Source organism: Mya arenaria, chromosome 16 (assembly GCF_026914265.1).
Source record: "Mya arenaria isolate MELC-2E11 chromosome 16, ASM2691426v1".
NCBI classification, from domain to species: Eukaryota; Metazoa; Mollusca; class Bivalvia; order Myida; family Myidae; genus Mya; species Mya arenaria.
The window spans coordinates 47423371-47444539 of NC_069137.1; the positions used below are offsets into that span (position 1 = coordinate 47423371).

Sequence of the window (21169 nt, forward strand, 5' to 3'; positions counted from 1 at the left end):
ATTAGAGCCTTCGCACACAATATGTAAACCCTATCAACATTTAATATTTCCGCCCAACTGTCAAAGTTAACAATGTCAATGGACAGCTTCTTCATAAAAAAGCGACCAGCCGCATCTGATGAGTCATCAGAAACCCCAAAAAGAACAAGCCTTCCACCCGTACTAGTAGTGGAATCACTTATGCTAGTAAATATGCCGCTAGTGAAAAAACCCGTTCGAAAGTGGATGCTTGAATTAAATATAGATTTGGAGCTTGCGATCGATAAAGGCATGGTAAACTGCATGACCTGCAAGCTTTGCAAACAATATGCACCCTCATCAATGTCTTCGAATGCAAGAGCCATTGCTAGTTTTGCAAAGTTTATTTAACAAAACAACACTTTTAATATAACAATAATTTTCTAACAATTTGCACGAAACAGGTTTTTATTTTCACTATTTATTGTACCAATATTACCCAAAGTCTTACTCCATTTAGACTGTATCAAAGTATTATGACGTATTGGAAATTCCCACAGTGATAAAATCAAGAGGTTAAATATGAAAAAGCATGTGACAAGCAAAAAAGGTGTCAACCTGGAGACCTAGAAAAAGGTTTTAAAAACATAGAAATTAAAAACTCGGATACACTTAACAAACTTTTTAAAACTGCCTATTATGTTGCAGCTGAGGAGAGGCCATTTTCTGATTTTCCTAGTCTGTTGCAACTGCAGGAGAGCAATGGGCTTTCACTTGGGGACACCTATCACAACGATAAAAGTGCCAAAAATTTATTGAAAATATTGGGGGTATTTTCCATGATCAAGTAGTGTCATTACTGGATAAAGCAGATTATTTAAGCATATTTGTGATGGCTCTACAGACCAGTCTGACTCTGAAAAGGAGGTCATAATGATCAAAGTCTTGGAAGACTTCTATCCGAAACTAAAATATTTTAAACTCGAGAAGCCTGAAAATACAAAGGCGAATGGAATTTTAGCAGCTATTGATCATGACTTTTTTGTGAATGATTTGCAAAATTATAAACAAACAAGAGTGACACTCACAAAATACGCCCATCAATAATTTCTTGGATTCTAAGACAACTTACTGTCACATTGGCCCTTTGAGAAGCAAGCTTTTCAAGAAGAAATGATTTGGCACAATATGTCATTAACAGTAGAAAAAAATTGAGAGTAGACAAAGCTAAAATGGCCAATTTTGATAAATTCAGGGGGCCATAACTCTGGAGTGCCTAAAGCGATTAGGCTGGTTATCGAACTTGACCTAGATATTTCACCAACAAACACTTTCATGAAGTTTGGTGGAAATTGGATGAGAAATGTTCAAGTTAGAGAGCGGACAAAGCTAAAATGGACAATTTTGACAAATTCAGGGGGCCATAACTCTGGAGTGCCTAAAGCGATTTGGCTGGTTATTGAACTTGACCGAGATATTTCACCAACAAACACTTTCATGATGTTTGGTGGAAATTGGATGAGAAATGTTCAAGTAAGAGAGCGGACAACGTTGTGGAGCCGCCTGCCCGCCCGCCCGCCATGGGTGTTCCCATAATACGGCCATCGTAAGATGGGCGTATAAAAACCGTAGGATTCTGCTCCGATAGGGCTAGTGTCATGATGGGGGCCAGAATAGGAGTGATTCAACTAATGAGAGAAGAGGGGAATGCAGAGTGGATCTTGCCTGTGTGGTGTATGGCCCATAGACTTGAACTTGCTGTAAAAGACTGTTTCAAGTCAACATATATGGATAATGTTATCGAACTGCTGGAGAGTATTTATTATTTTTATAAGGGATCTGCCAAAAGATTCAAAGAAGCTAAAGATATAGCAGATTTATTAGGAGAAAATTTTCTGAAACCTGAAAAGGCCAATGGAACACGATGGGTCGATCACAAACTTAAAGCTGTTAGCATTTTAAGCTTCTTAAAAATTGGCTCATTATAATTTCACAAATGGAAAACTATGCTGAAGATAATACAAATAGGACCCAAGACAAAGCAAAAGTTAAGGGCTATTTGAATAAATTGCGACAACACAAAATGGTTTTGTACATTGCATTTGTGAAAGATGTTCTGAATGAAGTAAGCAAGGTCAGTTTGTTGTTTCAAAGGGAGTATATCACTGTTTCTAGTGCTGTCACAAAACTCCAAAGAGCGTCATCAGTGCAGAGAAATATGATTGATAACGAAGGGGATCAGCTTGTATAAATCCGAAATGAAAGCTACGTGGTCACACATTAATCAACATTATTCAAGACCAGTCACTTGCTGCAGATAGGGCCAGAATCGTTCAGTCATTGTTAGATTGTATGAATACCAGATTAGAAAATTTAACAGTAGAACCAATATTTACTTCATGTTATGCATTTGATCAAAAATACTGGCCTCTTCTTGAAAACAGAGAAGTTGTTGTATGGCAAAGATGATGTCCAAGTAGTTTTCCAAAGATATGAAGTGATCCTTACTAATGCTGGTTGTGACATTATAGATGCGTTGAGTCAATGGACTGATCTTAAGTTCGACGTTGCAGGCAACCCATGCTATGCAAATCTCCATCCTCTCCTAGTGTGGCAGATGGTCAGCCAGATGGACCAGGATAAGGGTGACTTCAATGACATTCTTAAGATCATTCATCTTACAAGTGTTTTACCATTATTTAATGCTTCTTGTGAGAGAGCTTTCTCTACTTTGAAAATGATAAAATCTGATTGGAGGTGCTGTCTTGACACCGACACATTGGACACACTCATGAAGATCAAAATTGCAGACGTTCCACTGAAGGAGTTCGATCCTCGACCTGCGGTATACAGGTGGTGGCACACTGGGGAACGCCAAAAAAGACCGACAATTAAGCCATACGGTGCCAGAAATTAGTTGCCAATATCTTTAAGACTGGTATGGCTATGTTTATCTATGTTTAAAGGTTACCACTGTTAAACAGGTCCTTCAAACATAATTCGTTTGACATGTTCATAAGGGAATAAAGGAAAAAACAAAATTGCGAGTTGATTTTTCATTTTGCGAGTTGCCTTAAAAAGCACTCGCAAAATTTTGCGAGTGCTCTTCAAAGTTAAATTCGAACCCTGTAAATGTAAATAAATGACAACTAAACCTATTCATCAATTGTTATGTATATGTACATGTAGTTATTTTTGCTTAGAAACCAGTGCTTTAAAAGGGACTCAGCCACAAGATGAGGAGATCAACCTGGAAATGGTGTCTCTGACTTGTCAACATGCATCACTCATTCTCGTCACAGAACCCCTCTTGCAGCACTGAGACCTATTGCATCAATAGACACACCTTAGACTGGTTTAAAAATTGATCCATAGGCTAAACGAAATCAGCGCGAAATGCGGTAAACCGTCCACGTTGTCCATAACTGCTTGGCAATCTTCGGTAAGCTTTAAAGTAAGCGTTTATTGGTGATATTAAGCTAGTTGACATCTGGTTTAATGCAATAAATAGCCTAATAAATATTTTATGGAAAGGTGTGCATTAACTATTAAGTAGCATTGGGCATATGGTTAAAGTCCATAAATTAGAAACACTCATTGTTCAAAATTGAATCAAGTCAGCATGCTCTGCACTGGAAAAAACATCTTCTGCCCCTGGGCTTACATCAGTTCTACATTTATATAGCAGGCTTGATGCTAAGCATTAGTTTAAGAATGCCAGCCTTGTTCAACAAAAAGTCTTATTTCAATAACTGTGACTTATTATCTTTTCATATTAAAAGGATTTCAATTATATCAACACATAACAAAGTAAAACATGTTGATATTTGTATAATTAGCAGGTCACACTTGTGACTTACCTCTCTGGTAGCAAACACACCCATCCCTGCCCCTGGGATGCTGGAGACCCTGATCTGAAACCCGGCAGGCAGTGTCTGGTCTGCTCTGTCTGGGGCTTGCTCTGGGGCCTGAGGTTAAATATGAATTGTTCAGTTGTTTATCTTTCATTTTCACAGAGCTCCATGAAAAGAGTGAAAAAACTCACTCTAGAATGTGTTCACTGCCAGTGTTATTTTCAATGTTTTAAAGGTTACGTGTCCTAAACAGAATAACAACTTTGATTAAACAATACTTCAAACAAACATCCATTACAGTTATGCCTAGTAGAAAACCAACAACACTGCACTTTTTTGTCAAGCTTGCATTCCAGTAAAACATGACCCAAGGGGCAAGGCAATCATTTAACAAGAAAAAGTTACAGCCCAGACAAAGGTTATTAAGCCGAACACACAGATGAACGTTGCAATTTTAATATGCCCACCTTCGGAGCATGAAAACATATAGGCGAGTGCCCTTTTTCGCTAATTTGGACCCCACTTGGGTAAATTTGCTTCTATAGGGGGTTGCATAATTTAAAAGTACCTCCCCGCTGTGGGGTTATATGTTTGAATGGAATAGCCCTCAGATAAGAATATATTACAGAGCTAGACTTTTTTCACCAAAATGCATTTTTCAACGCTTGTTTATAAATCACTCTTATTTCTTCTCAGTGAACTAAATACTTCTTAACTTACCTGTTTATCAGGTACGAAGGTAAGAGGTCCATGGATAGGACAGTCTCCATGATATTCCTTGTTACACTCCTCACAGACTTAAAGAATAAAATAGGTTGATGGCTTATCCCAATGGAAAAATATTGACACTTTTTAGCTTTTGATTCAAATTAAGCTGCAAATTTCCAGGTATTTCCAAGGTGTCACATTTTCAGAGCTTTACAAATTGAGTAAAATATAAATATCCAGTTAATTTGTCACTCAGAATTTTTTTTTGATGAGATTCTCATCACATAAATTTTGAACAAAGGATAAAAAACAAGAGCTGTCACAGTATGTGACGAAGGCCCCGAATGTGACATTGACCTACGAACAAGGTCAGTACATGAAAAGTTGATCTTGCCTTTACGTGTCAAATACATATGGCAAGTTATTTTAAATTGCCTCTGAACATAAAAAATACCACCCATACTTGACAACCTACAATGTTATGTCCTTATATTCAGAATTCCCTTGTGAATAAACACTTAAGTGTATCTTTCACCTTAGAGGTAGGGACATGGGTCTTGCACACGACAGGTTGTCTTGTATGTGGAACACATGTAGCAAGTGATTTTAAAATCTGTCCATACAAGGGAAAGTAACAGCCCTGACATGACAACCTATACTCTATGTCCTTATATGCAGTTCTCCATTATGAATAAACACTAAGTGTGACCTTGACCTTTGAGGTAGGGACACGGTTCTTGCACGCGACACGTCATCTTGGTATGTGGAACACATGTGGCAAGTTATTTTAAAATCTGTCCATACAAGGGAAAGTTACAGCCCGGACACGACAACCTATACTCTAGGCCTAAAAAAAAATACATTTGGTTCGGGTTACCCGACCCTACCTACGGAATAGGCGCCGACCCTAACGTTTTTATAGTCAGTTTGAAAAAAAATAATGAAAAACTAAAAAAAACAAAAACAAAAAAAACAATTTACAATTTTTTTTTCTTTTTTTTTTTGCTTTTCAATATGTAGTTTAAAACCTTAATTGCTTATATAGAAGATAACTTTAACACCATTCTCCAATGATGAAAATGACATTCTTATATAAAGCCTAATAAAAAAAAAAAAATAATAAAAAAAAAAAAAGCCTACCTACCCTACCTATTTTTGAAAAGGATGTAACCCTAACCAAACAATTTATTTTTTTAGGCCCTATGTCCTTATATGCAGCACTCCATTGTGAATAAACACTAAGGTTGACCTTGACCTTTGAGGTAGGGACACGGGTCTTGCACGGGACACGTCATCTTGGTATGCGGAACACATGTGGCAAGTTATTTAAAAATCTGTCCAAACAAGGGAAAGTTACAGCCCGGACACAACAACCTATACTCTATGTCCTTATATGCAGCATTCCATTGTGTATAAACACCTAAGTGTGACCTTGACCTAAGAGGTAGGGATACGGTTCTTGCACGCGACACGTCGTCTTGGTATGCCGAACACATGTGGCAAGTTATTTTAAAATCTGTCCATACAAGGGAAAGTTGCAGCCCGGACACGAGTAATTGAGCCGGACACACGGACGGACGGTGCGATTTTAATATGCAGGGGTGTAGAAATTAATTCAAGTAGCAGGGAATATCCTAAAAGTAGGCGGGGGGGTCTGGGTGTCCTCCCCCTGTTAGGGTCAAGGGGGCAATGCCCCTTGTGGGATGAATTTAAGCCTTTTTAACCAAACATTCTAGCCTTCTGGTGCATGTTTATTTTGTAACAGGGAACCTTAACATAAATGTACTATAATATGATACTGAAACTGAGTACTATCCCCCACCACCCACCAGTGAGGGCTAACTAATGAACCAAACTACTGTCAAATTCAGATTCAGGATAATATTATAACATTCCAGTCCACATGCCTTGACATTTGCTAGCTATTCCCTCCTAATAATATATGTAATTTCTTCTCTACCAATTATATACTTTCAGCCACTGAATCACTATTAACCTCTGAAAATTAAACATCTAACTTCATTTTCTGTGGTTCTAGATATTTCACCTGCAGCTAACTTATTCCATTTTAATAACCAAAAGAAATGTCTGGACACTTTGTGACATTTAAAGCTACTAAATTTCACCCAACGTACATGTAAAATTCATCAAAATAATGGATTATTTTAGCAGTGATTTCACTGCAAGCTTGTTCATTTTGTTTACACCTGGTTAACACGCGTATATAAAATTTACTGTTGCGTAAATGGTAATAGGACTAACAGAAGGCCAAACACGCTCATGTTGCATACTTACTACGCTTTTTTGTGTCTGGAAAAAAATATTTATTTCACCCTCCATTGCTTCGCAAATCATTAATTTCAAAACATCCGCAGAGGGGATGCGACTAATAAGGTCATGTATCCAGCCAATGTTATTGTATTCGGAACACTGGGAAACCCAAACCTCATTCGGAGCTCCTCGGCCATTTTATCGAAAACAACCTCGGATGTATATGGATGGTTTACACACTCAAAAAGTGGTACGTTTAAGTCCGCTGCAAGTAGATCACGTAGTAATTTTATTTAGCAGTTAAACTTTGTGACTTAACTCTTGGGATTCTTCATTATGTTTGCAATAATACAATTCAATGACAATAAATTTAAACTTAGATCAATAAATACAACTCTAAAACACTACATTTAACTAATGATATAATTCAAAATTTTACGAACTACTTCAACAGATGTACCGGCATACATCCGAGGTTGTTTTCGATAAAATGGCCGAGGAGTTCCGAATGACCCAAACCTAATACTTGAAAAACATCCCAGAGGGGGATGCGACTAATGACGTCACGTATCGAGCTATTGTTGTATTGTAGTCAGAACGCGCGGAAAGCAAAATAAACAGTACCAACAATCAAGGTTTTAAACGGATGTAAACAGAACAGACATGACAAAAAATAACTAGATAGAATAAATAGATTTTATTTTTGTTGATGCGGGGAAATTAGCCGGGTGGAGATGCTAAAGTAACCGGGTTATTTTACCGACTCCCGGCCCATTTCTACACCCCTGAATATGCCCACCTTCGGGGGCATAAAAAGCAAGGAATGGTAAAAAGGCCTTGCACTCTAATATCACTTTATACCTCCTATTGATTTTTGGTAGAGGATTATATATAATGACTTACATTTTGCAGAGCATCAACCCAATTAAATTCAGTTCACATAAACCTAGATTTATCTGTTTTTGGACAAGCTAATAAGTATCAAATAAGTATTGAAATTAATGAGAAAACCTGTTTATATAATCATAAACAAATAATGTCCAGTCTTGTGTATCTTACACAGAAAGTGGTCATCATCTGGAGGCTCCAGGTTCATACAGTTGGCTGCAGTTCTCTCCCTTAGATTGTACTCCTTCCTGTCCATGTTATCACTATCGGAAGCAGTGTCTGTTGTTTTCTGCCGCTTAATCTGTTAAGCAAAAACATGATCGATCCAATCTTCAGGCAACAAATCTTTTAAAGGGACTTTAAACCAGATTGGCACCGAAATTAATTTTTTTCTGTTACAAATCTCAGGCCAATTATTTAATAAAATGTTTTACTTGTTGATATCATAATTGTAAAAAGAATACCAAAATTTAAAAAAAAATCTGTCGAAGACCGATTTGAACCGGTGTCGCCAAAATTGCAGTCCAGTGTTGTATCCACTGAGCTACGAAGGCTTACTCTAAACGGGTGATATAAGCTAAATCACTCATTATAAAGGAATGAATTCTACTAGGTAGACATACCAAGTAATCTTTTTTAATGAAAAATACAAAAAACACTGCAAACACTGCGAAAAACAAATAATTGTAAGTTAGTAAGTTTCAATGAATAGTACACATCGATACCAAGATTATGTCAGTTTTCGACAATTTTCTTTTTTTCCCTAATTTCATCATACGGAGTACAGTACCTTTAACAAGTCCTGCTTTTTAAAATTCAGAATGTGAGCCAGGCCATAAGACATTTTACCAGTGCAGGGTTTGTGAAAACAAAACAAATGTGTATTTTTTAGTGATAGCTAGGGACAGGATGTGTTTGTCCTTCTTTTTTTGAACAATGTACTGTGCACCTAAAGTGATTCTGTGTTTGAACATTTCATGCCCACCTTTTCCCCCAAAGGCTCCCTAGCATCCCCACTCTCATCCATCTTCCTCTTCGCTGGTCTCATGAAACGTGGAACTCGCCCCTTCTCCGCTGCTTCTGGAAATTCGTAAAGTAACAATGTGTCAGAGACAATTTGCTCATTAAAAATGCAAGCTCAGAGGCTGAGTGTTTTAAAAATTATTTGACAACATTACATATAACAGAGGACATGAGTTCTTTGATTAAATTTTTAATGGGTTTATTCTCCACCATTATACAATTCTGGTATGTTAAATTATCGTACGGAATTATAGATATTGCATAATAAATTATACTCAGGACAAAAAAAAATTAACAAAGGGCAATAACTCAGTAATAAGCAAGAATAGAGTTATGGTTATTTGTACACTGCACTTCCTCTCATTATGCTCTACCATTGTCTGAAGTTTAATCGAATTCCATCCAGTAGTTTTTAAGTTATGCTCCGAACAAGGTAAATTGCAACGGACTGACGGACAAACCGATCGACCGACTGACCACAGGGTGACTCCAATATACCCCCTTCAAACTTCTTTTGTCGGGGGTATAATTATACACAGAAACAATTTATTATTAAAATTTCACATTAGTGAAAGTTTATTGTATCAAGAGATAACCAACCCTTGGCTCTTTTCTTCCTCTCCATATCAGGGGTCCATTCTTCATCGCTGTCAGAGTCAGACTTGGCAAAGTCCACCACGGCATCAAAGTCACACTTCTCTGGCATTATTGTCTCCTTAGCTTTGCGTGAACGGTTTGTCCCACCCTTCATGAAATCTGGCTTGATTGCAGGCAGGCCTAAGGGAAAAATGTATAACGGAAGAAGTCTGGCTTGATGGCAGGCTGTCCTAGGGGAGAATGGTTGTCAGCTGTTCAAAGAACTGCCAAATAAACCTTAGACATAAAAGTGCAGAAAATAAGTTTATCCGCTGTTTCATTGCTAAAGTCCATTGCATAGGTTATCACACGGCTAGGCGACCAGTTTGTGAAGTGAGGCCTGGGGGAAAAATATCACAGTTGGTCTTAGCCTGATTAGTCAATACCTTTATGAAGTCAGGACTAATGGGAGGCAAGCAGAAGAAAAAAACAGTTAGGGTGGCTCTGTCAGCATGCCCATCTGTGGAGAGTACTAAAGCTAGCTTTCAGGCAGGCTTGTTGGAGAGGAATAATAGTTAGTTCCGACCCTGTAACTTGCAATCCCTTCATGAAGTCTCTCTTCATGAATTTGTTTTAAATTTTTGGTGCAACTAACTGCCCCTGAAGGCTGTTTCTCCTTGCAAAAGTGTTTTACTTTTCAAATAAATACAGATTCTTTGAATGAATGTGGAAGGTAATAATTGCTGGTCACGTAAGACATTCCCTTCATGAAATCTGGCATGATAGCAGGCAGGCCTGGCGGACAGATATATAAGTAAGTGCTGGTCAGGTAAGACATGTTTCCCTTCATGAAATCTGGCTTGAAAGTGTGCAGGACTGGCAGAGAGAAATACAAGTTAGCGCTGGTCAAGTAAAACATTCCCTTCATGAAATTGGGCTTGATAGCAGGCAGGCCTGGCAGAGAGAAATATGAGTTAGCACTGGTCAGGTAGACCCTTCCTTCATAAAATTTGGTTTGTAGCAGGCAGGCCTGGCGGAGAGATACATAAGTTAGTGCTGCATCTTTGTGTTACCAGCTACACCGAAACTCGAAAACTAACAACAATGTATATATTTTTTCCTTTTAAACCAAAAAATGATTAGTGTCGGCCAGAGAAATGGTTGGTCAGATTACTGGATTCACAGTTGTTGTTTTTTCTTAACCTCATATCCCAGAGGATTGGCTGTGTTGGTGGTTTGGTGCATGGTCTCTTTCTGGCAACCTGCGTTCTAGTTAGGGAGTAGAGGTGGGTGTTGGGGGATGGAGGTGGTGGTCCTGTCAGAAACAGGCCTTTTCCTGCCCATTTTGGGGAAAAGACCCTAGATGTTTTGGGAAAGTTTGCATTAAGAAATATGTCATTATGAACAATAATAATCCACTTACCTATAATCCACTAACTTAAGTCAGTAAATGGTGTCAGGATGCATATTTAAAAGAATTATGTGTACAAAACCTGGACAGCAATTCATTCCAGTGTATATTTTTGGAATTATTTTTACCACCTATGCCTTGTAAATTGGGAAAAAAATGACTTTGAGGAAAATACAAATTCAGGTCAAAATGGTAATATAATGGCAAATATACAGGTTTATACCTTCTACTAATGCATCCTGCTGAATTGGTTCTAAAAGTGTAAATCTTGTTCTGATTTTGTTGATTTTTTGAGAAATTCATTGCTTTTTTATTCATTACATATAGTCTGCATATACAAAATTGGGATTTTTGGAGGAAAACTGGACATTTTTTCACAAGGAAAACAGTTAGAAGGCAGTTAATTGCACCAAAAAAATCACTGCATTTATAGAACTATTTTCTTTAAATGGGTCGGAGAACGGTCAAAGTTCAACACAAAAATAGGTCAGAAGAAAACACTGGCTTTGGACACTCTGACTCAATGTTTTGCTATGGACCCATGGTTTAGAGTTATTTGATTTCACATTTAAGTGGATTACAAAATGACTCACTTTAACTGTATAAAACAATAAAAGTCAGTATTAACAAGGGTTTATATGTACCCATGTAAAGCATAATCTCGTAGTTTTGTGAGATGTTTTTCAGTCGCTGCTGCTCTGCAAAGGACATCCTGGTGAGCTCCTCCCGGCTGTAGAACTTCCCGAGGTCCACATCCTTGTCAAGGAAGTGGTTTAGACTCAACTTGCTCAGGCCCTCCTAGATGGGAAAATAACAAGAGCTTTTTAAACAATGAGCAACACAGCATGATTCAAAAATATATGTACCGTAAATGACTGGTTATAATACACAGATTTTGATGTAAAACAAGACGCCAGTGCAACAACGCTGCATTAGAGCCAGATTTTTTATTTGAAGATGCAATTTTGCCTAGGATTTGGTAAAGTGATCTAGTATTTATAACCAAAAAGTCGCATATTTATACTTATCGGAGATATCGTTCATACAAATATTACCTGATCAACAGAAACTATTCCATTATGTGTGAGGTGAAATGAACATTTTATAAATACATACGTTTTTCCAATAAGATCTGTCCCAGAGACCTAGTTTTTGACCCTAGATGACACACTTTATCGTCTAAGATTTCATGTACACAAATATTTTTAAAGTTAATTAAAATTTAAATTTTTGAAAAATATGGATAAATAACAAAATTCATGACTGGGATGTGCAACTGAATTTAGTTGTTGATTGAAATTGATTTGGTTGGTAAGCACAGAATTTTTCTTTGACATCGGGAAAACAAAGACGTAGTGTTTGATCTGAGGTGACCCATATTCACAAATAGTTAGGACAACATGTAGACAAATATTCTGACCAAGTTTCATAAAATTTTGACAAAAATTAATGATTTTTTATGACCGCGGAATTCTTTCTCCTAAATTTGACCTTGTGACCTAGATTTTGACTGGGGATGACCCATATTAAAGAACTGTCAAGATATTATACAGACAAATATTCTGATAAAGTTTCATCAAGATATGAAAAAAATGCTGAATTTATGACGTGGAAATATTTTTCCTAAGACTTGATCATCTAGTGACCTAGATTTTGACCCGGGTTGACCCATATTAAAAAATATGCAAGATATAATGCAGACAAGCATTTTGACAATGTTTCATCAAGATCTGATAAAAATTGTTTAATTTATTACCGTGAAATATTTCTTCTAAAGATTTAACCTAGAGACCTAGTTTTTGACCCAAGATGACCCACATTCATATATATTCAAGATAACATGCTGACAAATACAGTTGAACACCGCTATTCCTAACAACGTTTATCCGAAATTATCGCTATTTCGAATTTATTTTTCGGTCCCGATTTTACTCCTTCTTTGTCTAACTAAATTTTTGGTGACTTTAATCCGAAATCGCTATTTCGAAATAATCGCTGTTCCAAGGTAAAATTTACTGTCCCGATTTGGTATTTCACACCTATTTATCAATTCTTAATACGAACCTGATCATGTCATAGTTTTTCACACCTTACTGTGAATGCACTCTGAGGCTTGAGGTGACAATGGAGCACAATTAGCGCTTGTTAAAGAATGACATTGAGTACGCGTATGTTACAAACATCGAAATCAGAAAATGAGCGATTCATTTCGGTGATGTAGTATATAATTGCTGGTAACGTAACACAGTCTGAATATCATTCGAATATGTCATCAGATTCATACATGTGCTGTCAATTTTGTTTTAAATGTTTTATGTTGTTTTAATACAGAAGTATAATAACGAATTATTTTCCAATTATTAAACAATAAATTACCAAATATTTTTATATACGAAATATAACTCAAACCGATTGTATCGTATTGGTAAAGTTTAACCGACATTTCAATTTTCACGACATAGTATTTCACGTCATCTATCATTCGCAAACGCTGTCATTTGCGAAAAATTGTTAATCCGAAACACTGCTATTCAGAAGTAATTTGTTGGGTCCCTACAACTTCGGATTAACGGTGTTCAACTGTAGTTTGACCAAGGTTGATAACCATTGGATAAAAACTTGCCAAAAGTCGGCCATTTCCAATATGCAATCATGATGTGTTGATTGCCGGGGATAAACGAGTAAATATGATTCATCAGTAACGGCATTTTATTACAACTGGTTTGATTGGTTCTTGGTCTGCAACAAGGTACAATAAAAATCGTTAGCACACAATATGCTTTGTCTGCAGTCAAAATGGCGGCGGTTGCAGTCAATGCGAATGTCCGTCGGACAGTCAGTCATGTTCGGTGATTTTTGGTGATGACCGGCTGAAATTTCTGTTTTTGTCGGACTATCAAAGTCAGTCTTCCCGAAATGTGCCTGTCTGCTGGACATGTACGGCAAATTTTGTACGGGTCCGGCAGATCTTCCGAAAATGACGGTCCGTATGACCGACATATTTTGAGACGACTAAATAGCGAAAAGGTATTTGAAAGCGAAATGTCTATAAAAACTTTCGCTGATTATTTGCCTTTGCAGTAGTTATTCGATCCCATACTGATATTGACGTCACATAACATCGTCAAAAGTAGGCCATTTCGGATTTCCGATATGCTTCATCATTATGTTGATTCCCGGGGATAAACGAGTAAATACGATTCATCAGTAAAGGCATTTTATTACAACAGTTTTGATTGGTTTTTGTTTTGCAACAAAGTACAATCAAAATCGTTGGCACTCAATTTACTTCGTCTGCAGTCAAAATGGCGGCGGTCTGTGGAATTACCGGACGACCGAAAAACCAGAAAGCACCTTAATGGCAGCGGTGTTTAAATATTTTTTTGCGAGACCAAGTGTGTTTAATTTTACTAAACGACATGTCAATGTAGTGTTTATATGTTGTTGTTTTTTTTTGTGAACTAAATCAGGAAAGCATTAAAAACAGTTCATTTTTTTTTACTCTTTATGTATACTATGACATATTTATGCGGACAGGCAAATATTTTTTCGAACAGGCAAAAACTTCCAACTTGCCTGTCCGGTGGACAGGCAGTATTTTTACAATTTCGGGAAGACTGCAAAGTGTTGAAGAAAATCTTAGGAACATTGAGTTTCTTTGTCGGGACATTTGAAATTATGTGTATAGGAAATAAATGAAATAACTTTTGAATAGTCTATTAGTCTTTGTCACTGTAACTGCTATTTAAGCAATGCATTCAGTATTGTAAGAATTAATTGTAATGGGTAGAAGTTGTTGGACCGGATGAAAAATGTTGCAATAGGTTAAAAATGTTGCAAGTTGTTGCGACAGGTTAAAATTTGGTCTTTGTCTGTCGCAATGTCCTATGAGCCAGAAAAAGTTTTCGCATTGACTGTGGTTGGTGGAATTACCGGAAGACTGCTGAAAATGCTGCATGGTGTTTGACTAAGTGCGGTACGCATTCCAACATCTACAATACCGGAAAACAACAACGGATTTGTAAAGAAATAGTTATTTAACAGTATCATCGATAAAAACGTGATTTTCTGTTAAACAAAATAATTTATTCTTACTTTTAAGATGTTTGATAATTGATTAAACAGGGTTCGAATTTAACTTTTTTTGATCCTCGCAAAAAAAGTTCAACTTGCAAAACCAGTCACTCGCTTGTATTTGTTTAAGGCAAACCTTTGTGTTTGCAAAGAAAAAGTATAAATTGTATGAAAAACAATGGTTTAAGGTATTTAGTGTAATTGTTTTAATGAATGGTCATGTAATTGTACATTAAACAATATCATCATATATGTAACACTGACATAATGTACTGAGGAAGGCCAGTATTGGAATGTGCAAAATATTTTGAAAACGTTCCTTTCGTCATCTGTGTTGAGGGTCAATATTATGTCTCCCTCTTCCACATCGAAACAGTTTTAACGGAAGGATTATTTCATTTTGGCTTCTTTATTTGGAACTGGTTCATTGCCATCAGCTGTCGGCGATTAAATTCAAATTAAATTCAACAAGCATAAAAAAATCTTTTTGCTTTTCATCATTATACAGACTGTGTCTCGATATGATTATCGCTAAATACCACCGCCAAAAAAGGAAATGAAAAATTAGTCAACAAAAATACATAGTAACGAGTGCCTGCTACATAGTAACGAGTACCTGCCTGTGCGCATAATGTTCAGGGGTTTCAATAAGCGGACATGAAGTATTATACGTCCTGAAAATCGCCAAAAACGTCCCAGAATTTGACCCCGGGTGTTTTGAAAATTCCTTATAATAGCCAGTGAAGTTGTACGCCTCTTTTAATGAGACCAGACGTTTTCATATGCTGTGCACCATCGACTGCTTAAATTATGCCTTACTGCCCTTTCATCTTCCCATATGCCTCTTACGTGTCATAATTTATGACAGCTTATTGTGTGTAATTAGCAGACGACCTGTGTATTCATAAACGGCCTTTTTCTAATCCGATCAATCGGAAGAGCCAATAAGTAAAACATTACCAAGAGGCGGAGCTATTGAATGTCAGCCAATCAGAATATCAAATGAGAACTCGTTCATTCAAAGATGAAAGTTTGTAAAACACTATAGAAAATGCGAAGGGATGGTGAAAAATGTTGTCAAACACAATCAAACCTTATTATTAATTTATTATTATAATTATTTATAAATTATTTGATAATTGTATTGTAAAGACAATACCTGCTATTTTAAATATTGTTGATTTGAAGCAGATGGTCACTGCCAATTTGCTGACATTGGAAAGCTGGCGCTAACAATCAAATACATCAATTTATCAGTAAATGTTTTAAAAAGTATTTGTAAAATGTTCATGATGAACATTTCTTTGTAACCCCTAAAAAATATTTTTGATGCTTTATGTCGCGTTTACCAATCACTTCTACGATCATGTCAAAATTCGCCAAAACCGCCATTTTGTCGGAACGATATTCGGAGTTATTTTATAAAATGTTTTATGCTGTATAAGTGTTTCTTTAAGCAAGGGCAGTGATTTTTATTCTCATTTTATTCTAAAACATCAACATATTAAGCATAACTATACCAAAGACAATTTAAAGCAATGATTTTTTTGGTGCAATATACTGCCTTCTAAGGGCTGTTTCCCCTTGCGAAAAACTGTCCATTTTTCCAAAAATTTTATAATTTTTTCCCAATTTTACAAACGCAGATTACGTTTATGAATAAAAAAGCAATGAAATTCTTCAATATCGGTCAATGCTAACTAAAGTTATTGGGCAGAAACCATTTTTCTATTTTAAGTAACAGTGACCTTGACCATTTTTCTATTTTAAGTAATAGTGACCTTGACCTTAGCCCCTCCCCACTCAAAAGCAATCCCAAGCTAGCTCTTCACATAAGGCCAAATAAAAAAAATGTCTTGTTTCTGGTCACCCGACCGACCCTACTTTTTACCCCCCGACCGTTTTTTTTTTATAGCGTAAAGACCGTTTTTTATAATTAGCGTAAAGTGAGCCGGGATTCCCGGTCCCGGCGCCGAAGAGTAAACCGCGCTATTCGTGATGTGTTTTTTATACGGCCGTGTCGAAGATGGCTGGCCCTGCGCAGACGACGTCTGTTACGCATTTGATAGCCATAAAAATAGACAAATGTTCGCACTTCGACGGTTGTAGTGTCATTAAAGTTGTCCATTCGCAAACAACAATAAAAAGTCTTTTCATCGATTTACATGGCGAGCGAGAAAATGTCCGACTTGAAGCTAAATGTTCGGTAAGTTGTATGGTTGTTTAGATATCGTAAAAGGGCCATCGTAAAACAAATAATGCCTCGACCGAGAATGACAGTTTTGGCACCGACATTTTCGTAATTCAAAAGACTATCTATACACATATACAAGGTTTATTTGAATCAGACGAATTAAGGCAAAATAATGCCGACGAAGCGTGAATCATTATGCTGAGTGAATGGATTTAAATACTTCGTCTCTCTCAAATACCGAACGTCATATTAAAACGTTTCATTTTTGGACCTTCGTTTTTAATGTTTTAAAGGATTAAAATTAATTTTCTGTATGAAGAACCATTGACATTACACTTAGTTAGGTGCCCGATACTATAATTAAAGCAGATAGAAGAATGAAGGGGCGATCTCTTATCTGGGTTATTTGATCAGTTTGCTTTTAATAAATAAAGTAGGAACTGTGGTCATTTAGATAAAAAGAGCTCCAGATATAAAACATATTTTGTGTTTTCATGATAAATATTTTCTTTGTGTATCCATCAAATCCTATCTTGTAACACCCAGCTTTTTGAGGCAATACTAGTCCTGCTCACATAGAAGATAGGGTTTGCTGGATAAATATAAAAGAGATTTATGTGAAGCTCTGCATATATTTATTTTTTTACAGACCGATGTACGGCCAGATTCTGAATTATTCGAGATTGATCCAGAACTAACAATTGGTGACCTAAAGGGGTTCTATCCTGTCAAATCACTGAAACTGCAATGTGTAACTGCAACACCAGATGAAACGAGCAGTACCAAAGGGGTACCAATAGCCACCACTTTGAATGCCTTCAATATTCTTCTGGCTGGCACGAAGGTTCATCCTGTTAAGAAAATCTGGTATTAAAACTTTTTAAATATATATGTAAAAAAGTACAAATGAAATGTTGTGAATCTGTGGTTAAAATTAAGGCCTAATATCTCAACAATTAAAGTAAGCTCTAGTATATTGCCAGTCAGACTTGTGCACATTCTGAACTAATATATATTAATCGGTCAATAAGCTGTGAATGCAAAATGTTTAAATATGAGGTCCCTGATTTTATTCTCAGAAATAATGACTTTAGAAAACTGATTTATATATAAAAGGGCGATATTATAAAAGTGTTTCAACACTAAAAAACAACAATAAAAATGCATTAGTTTTGCAGTTTAATCCCTTGAATTTTGAAATTTATATATAAGATTTGCAAACCTATTTATTTATTTGTACAGTCACAACAGAAAAGATGAACTTTACAATGACGTTGTAGAGATGTGTGTGTCAAGAGACCTTAAACTACACAAAAGCGCTGTCAAAGATGAAGGCTCATACATCATCCAGGTAAATCATCAAATTTTATTTTGTACTTACTAAGTGTCAACACATCTAAATATATTCATACATGCATGGTCTGTCAAATCATGATCTGCAACTCTTTGTTAATTTGTAATACATTTAAAGCAAATAGTTTATTTCAGGATCACATTGTACCTACCCTTGGGCTCACCCATTATTTGATCTCATAAATATGTCTTTGCAAACAGAGAAGACCCAAATCAGATAAAGCCATAGGACCCATCTGATCAGGACTTTAAAACTGTTGGCTTATTTAAAGAATATTTAGTATAGATATCAGTCCTAACTCCTTGCTATTTGTAATATTGAGATGCCTGGCTATAAAAAAATGCCCAGAGTAAATGTTCATAGTGGGCGGAGTTCTTAAATAAATGATATGAAAAAGGTAAAAGGTTAATCATTATCTATGCTCTATTGCAGGTATTGACCAACGCTTTATGGTATATCACCAACCAGCATTAGACCATAAATGATACGTCATTACGCTTCAAAGATGTTGTTCCTGTGCCCGAGCCATTTGAGAAGTTCCAAGGTTACAACGAATTCAAGAGAAAGAAGTTGAAAGCCCAACCATTGACCCAAGATGGTCTACACTCACATTCAGAAGCTTTGTTTAGCCTCTTAAACAGACCAATATTTTCAAGTAGCTGGTTTGAGTTTAAGGCTGTTGTAGAAGCGTTAGCTACTTGTCTTTGTAGATACAAGGAATATCTTCAGAAACAGCTGACTTCTCAATCTGAAAGGCAGTCTGCTGACCACCCTCCTAGAACAGTAGGGTCTGATATTTCAATCGAACATCGTGCCAAATCTGTATTTGTTAAGGAAAAATATCTTGTATTTGATCAAGCTGTTGCCCAGTGCCCAGATACTAATGTTCCCATTTTCTTTGATGAAAAAACACACTTGTCAACACCGTTTCAAAAGAACCAACAGAGAGCTAGATTCTTTGCAGAAATGTCCCTGTCTGTCGAAATTGATTTGTACAAGTATTGTCCCGGGGGGAGTTCTGTGTCTGTAGTGTTTGTTGCTAAAACAATCAAAAATCGTTCTTCTGAAGAGTCTTTAGTAGACCCTATTCGAGTAGTGTCACAAGTCCAAAATAAGCTCCCAGAGTTTCACACAAGATATCAAAAAAAATATTTCAAACAGAAATTGAGCAATATAGCAACTCTCAAACCAAGTGTGGTTGACTTCATATATAAAGAGTTGGCCCTTGATGCAAGTCAGGTAAGTAACCCAGAAATGGAACAGAGGCTGCGGCTTATTGCCCTTGGTGAAACGGGACTGATTGCAGACCTCAGGGATATGAATTTTGGCAGACCATCAGATAAGTTTGATGATTTTTTTACTGTTCTAAATGAAGTAGTTGAGTCATACACTGCAGTTGATGATCGCCGGCACAGTGGCCTTCACCTTAGTCAGTGGATCAATCTGGAAGAGATGATTGTTGAGGCAGCCGACAAGTGTCCTGAGGGAATGCTTGTCCCTTCAAAAAGTCTGGTAAGGTTACAGTTCCAGCCACGAAATCCATATGCACATGCAGCACTGAACTTCACTAGTAAAATACCTGTTCAGTACAAAATCCAAAGGAGGCAGTTAAGATTAGCTCACCAGGACCAGCACTTTTGTGCTGCAATGTACAAGTACATGAAAAGTAAAGCCATAGAGCTTGGTAAGTATGGCATGCTTGTTTGTTCAGATGACAAGGCCAAGGTGCCTGTTGGCAATCCTGGATTACCCATTTCCACCGGTGTGAGAGGCAAACAAACCATTACCCCTGCATCAATGGAAAATGTAGCCGCTGATCATGATATGCACTGCAGTAGTCTAACACCATCCGTGTATTTAGTCAATGATGTTCCTGACAGTACTGACAAGTCGTTTGTGTCTGGCACTGTGCATGTAGTAGTCAATGATTCAGTTTTCCAGACATCTAGTGCTTTTCGTCATTCTGCATTGTTGACAAAAGTACTGTCACAAGGTCCAACGCCTAAGGTGCTTTTGAGATACACAGACGGTGGCACTGACCAAAGGAACAATTTGGTAAGTGTTCAGTGTGCCAACATTGGTCTTTTCAGCAAGCTGGATCTGGACATGTTGATATTGGCCAGGTGTGCACCAGGCAACAGCTGGTGCAACCCAGCAGAACGCATAATGAGCATTCTCAACTTGGGTTTGCAAAACTGTGCCCTGGAGCGAGCTGATGATGACGGGGTGTTCAAAAGCTGTAGCAGCATGAACAGCATAAGAGAGTTGGTAGGTAAAAAGCCAGAACTCAAAGACAAATGGGTCTCTTCAGTCGAGCCTATTCAAAGGGTTGTACAAAATAGATTCTCAAGACTGTCACTGAAGGGCAACTCATTTAAAGTAGAGGATCCCGTAAGTGATGATGACATTGACTTGTTCAAGAGACATCTAGCAGGTATGTTCCCTGATCTTGATTTGAGCAAACTTCAGAAAAAACACACCCAGTCAGTAGAATCCTTTCAAACATGGCTTGACCAACACACTCGACAAAGACAATACTCTTTCCAAATTCGAAAGTGTGGGGATCCTGCCTGTTGTACAGCAGTAAGTACACCTCAGGAACTTCTTGAATGGCTACCAGATCCTGTTTTTCGAGATGAAAGTAAGGAACATTACAAGTCATATGCCGAAGTAAAGGGGCAGGATACAAACGACCATGACAGGCCAAGTTATACCGCACCCACAGCTAAAGGTAAGTGTAACGTTGTAGGGGTTACAGCTCTTAAAAAGAATTCAGCCACAGCTTTCTCAAAGACGGATGTCGATGCCTCGATATTCACAGCACAAAATGCAAGGTACTCTGTAGAGTGTGTAGAGTG

The 21169-nt window shown here is 37.1% G+C and overlaps 1 protein-coding gene across 1 annotated transcript in view; it reads right to left on the minus strand.

The window, feature by feature from the left end:
- Positions 1-21169, minus strand: part of LOC128221811 (histone-lysine N-methyltransferase PRDM9-like) — a 45503-nt gene that overhangs the window by 19154 nt on the left and 5180 nt on the right. The window contains exons 3-8 of the mRNA XM_052930413.1: positions 11334-11487; positions 9303-9479; positions 8665-8759; positions 7851-7980; positions 4533-4609; positions 3819-3926 (exon numbers count right to left, since the gene is read on the minus strand). Of these exons, the coding sequence (XP_052786373.1) occupies positions 3819-3926; positions 4533-4609; positions 7851-7980; positions 8665-8759; positions 9303-9479; positions 11334-11487 (741 nt within the window). The remainder of the gene's footprint in view (positions 1-3818; positions 3927-4532; positions 4610-7850; positions 7981-8664; positions 8760-9302; positions 9480-11333; positions 11488-21169) is intronic.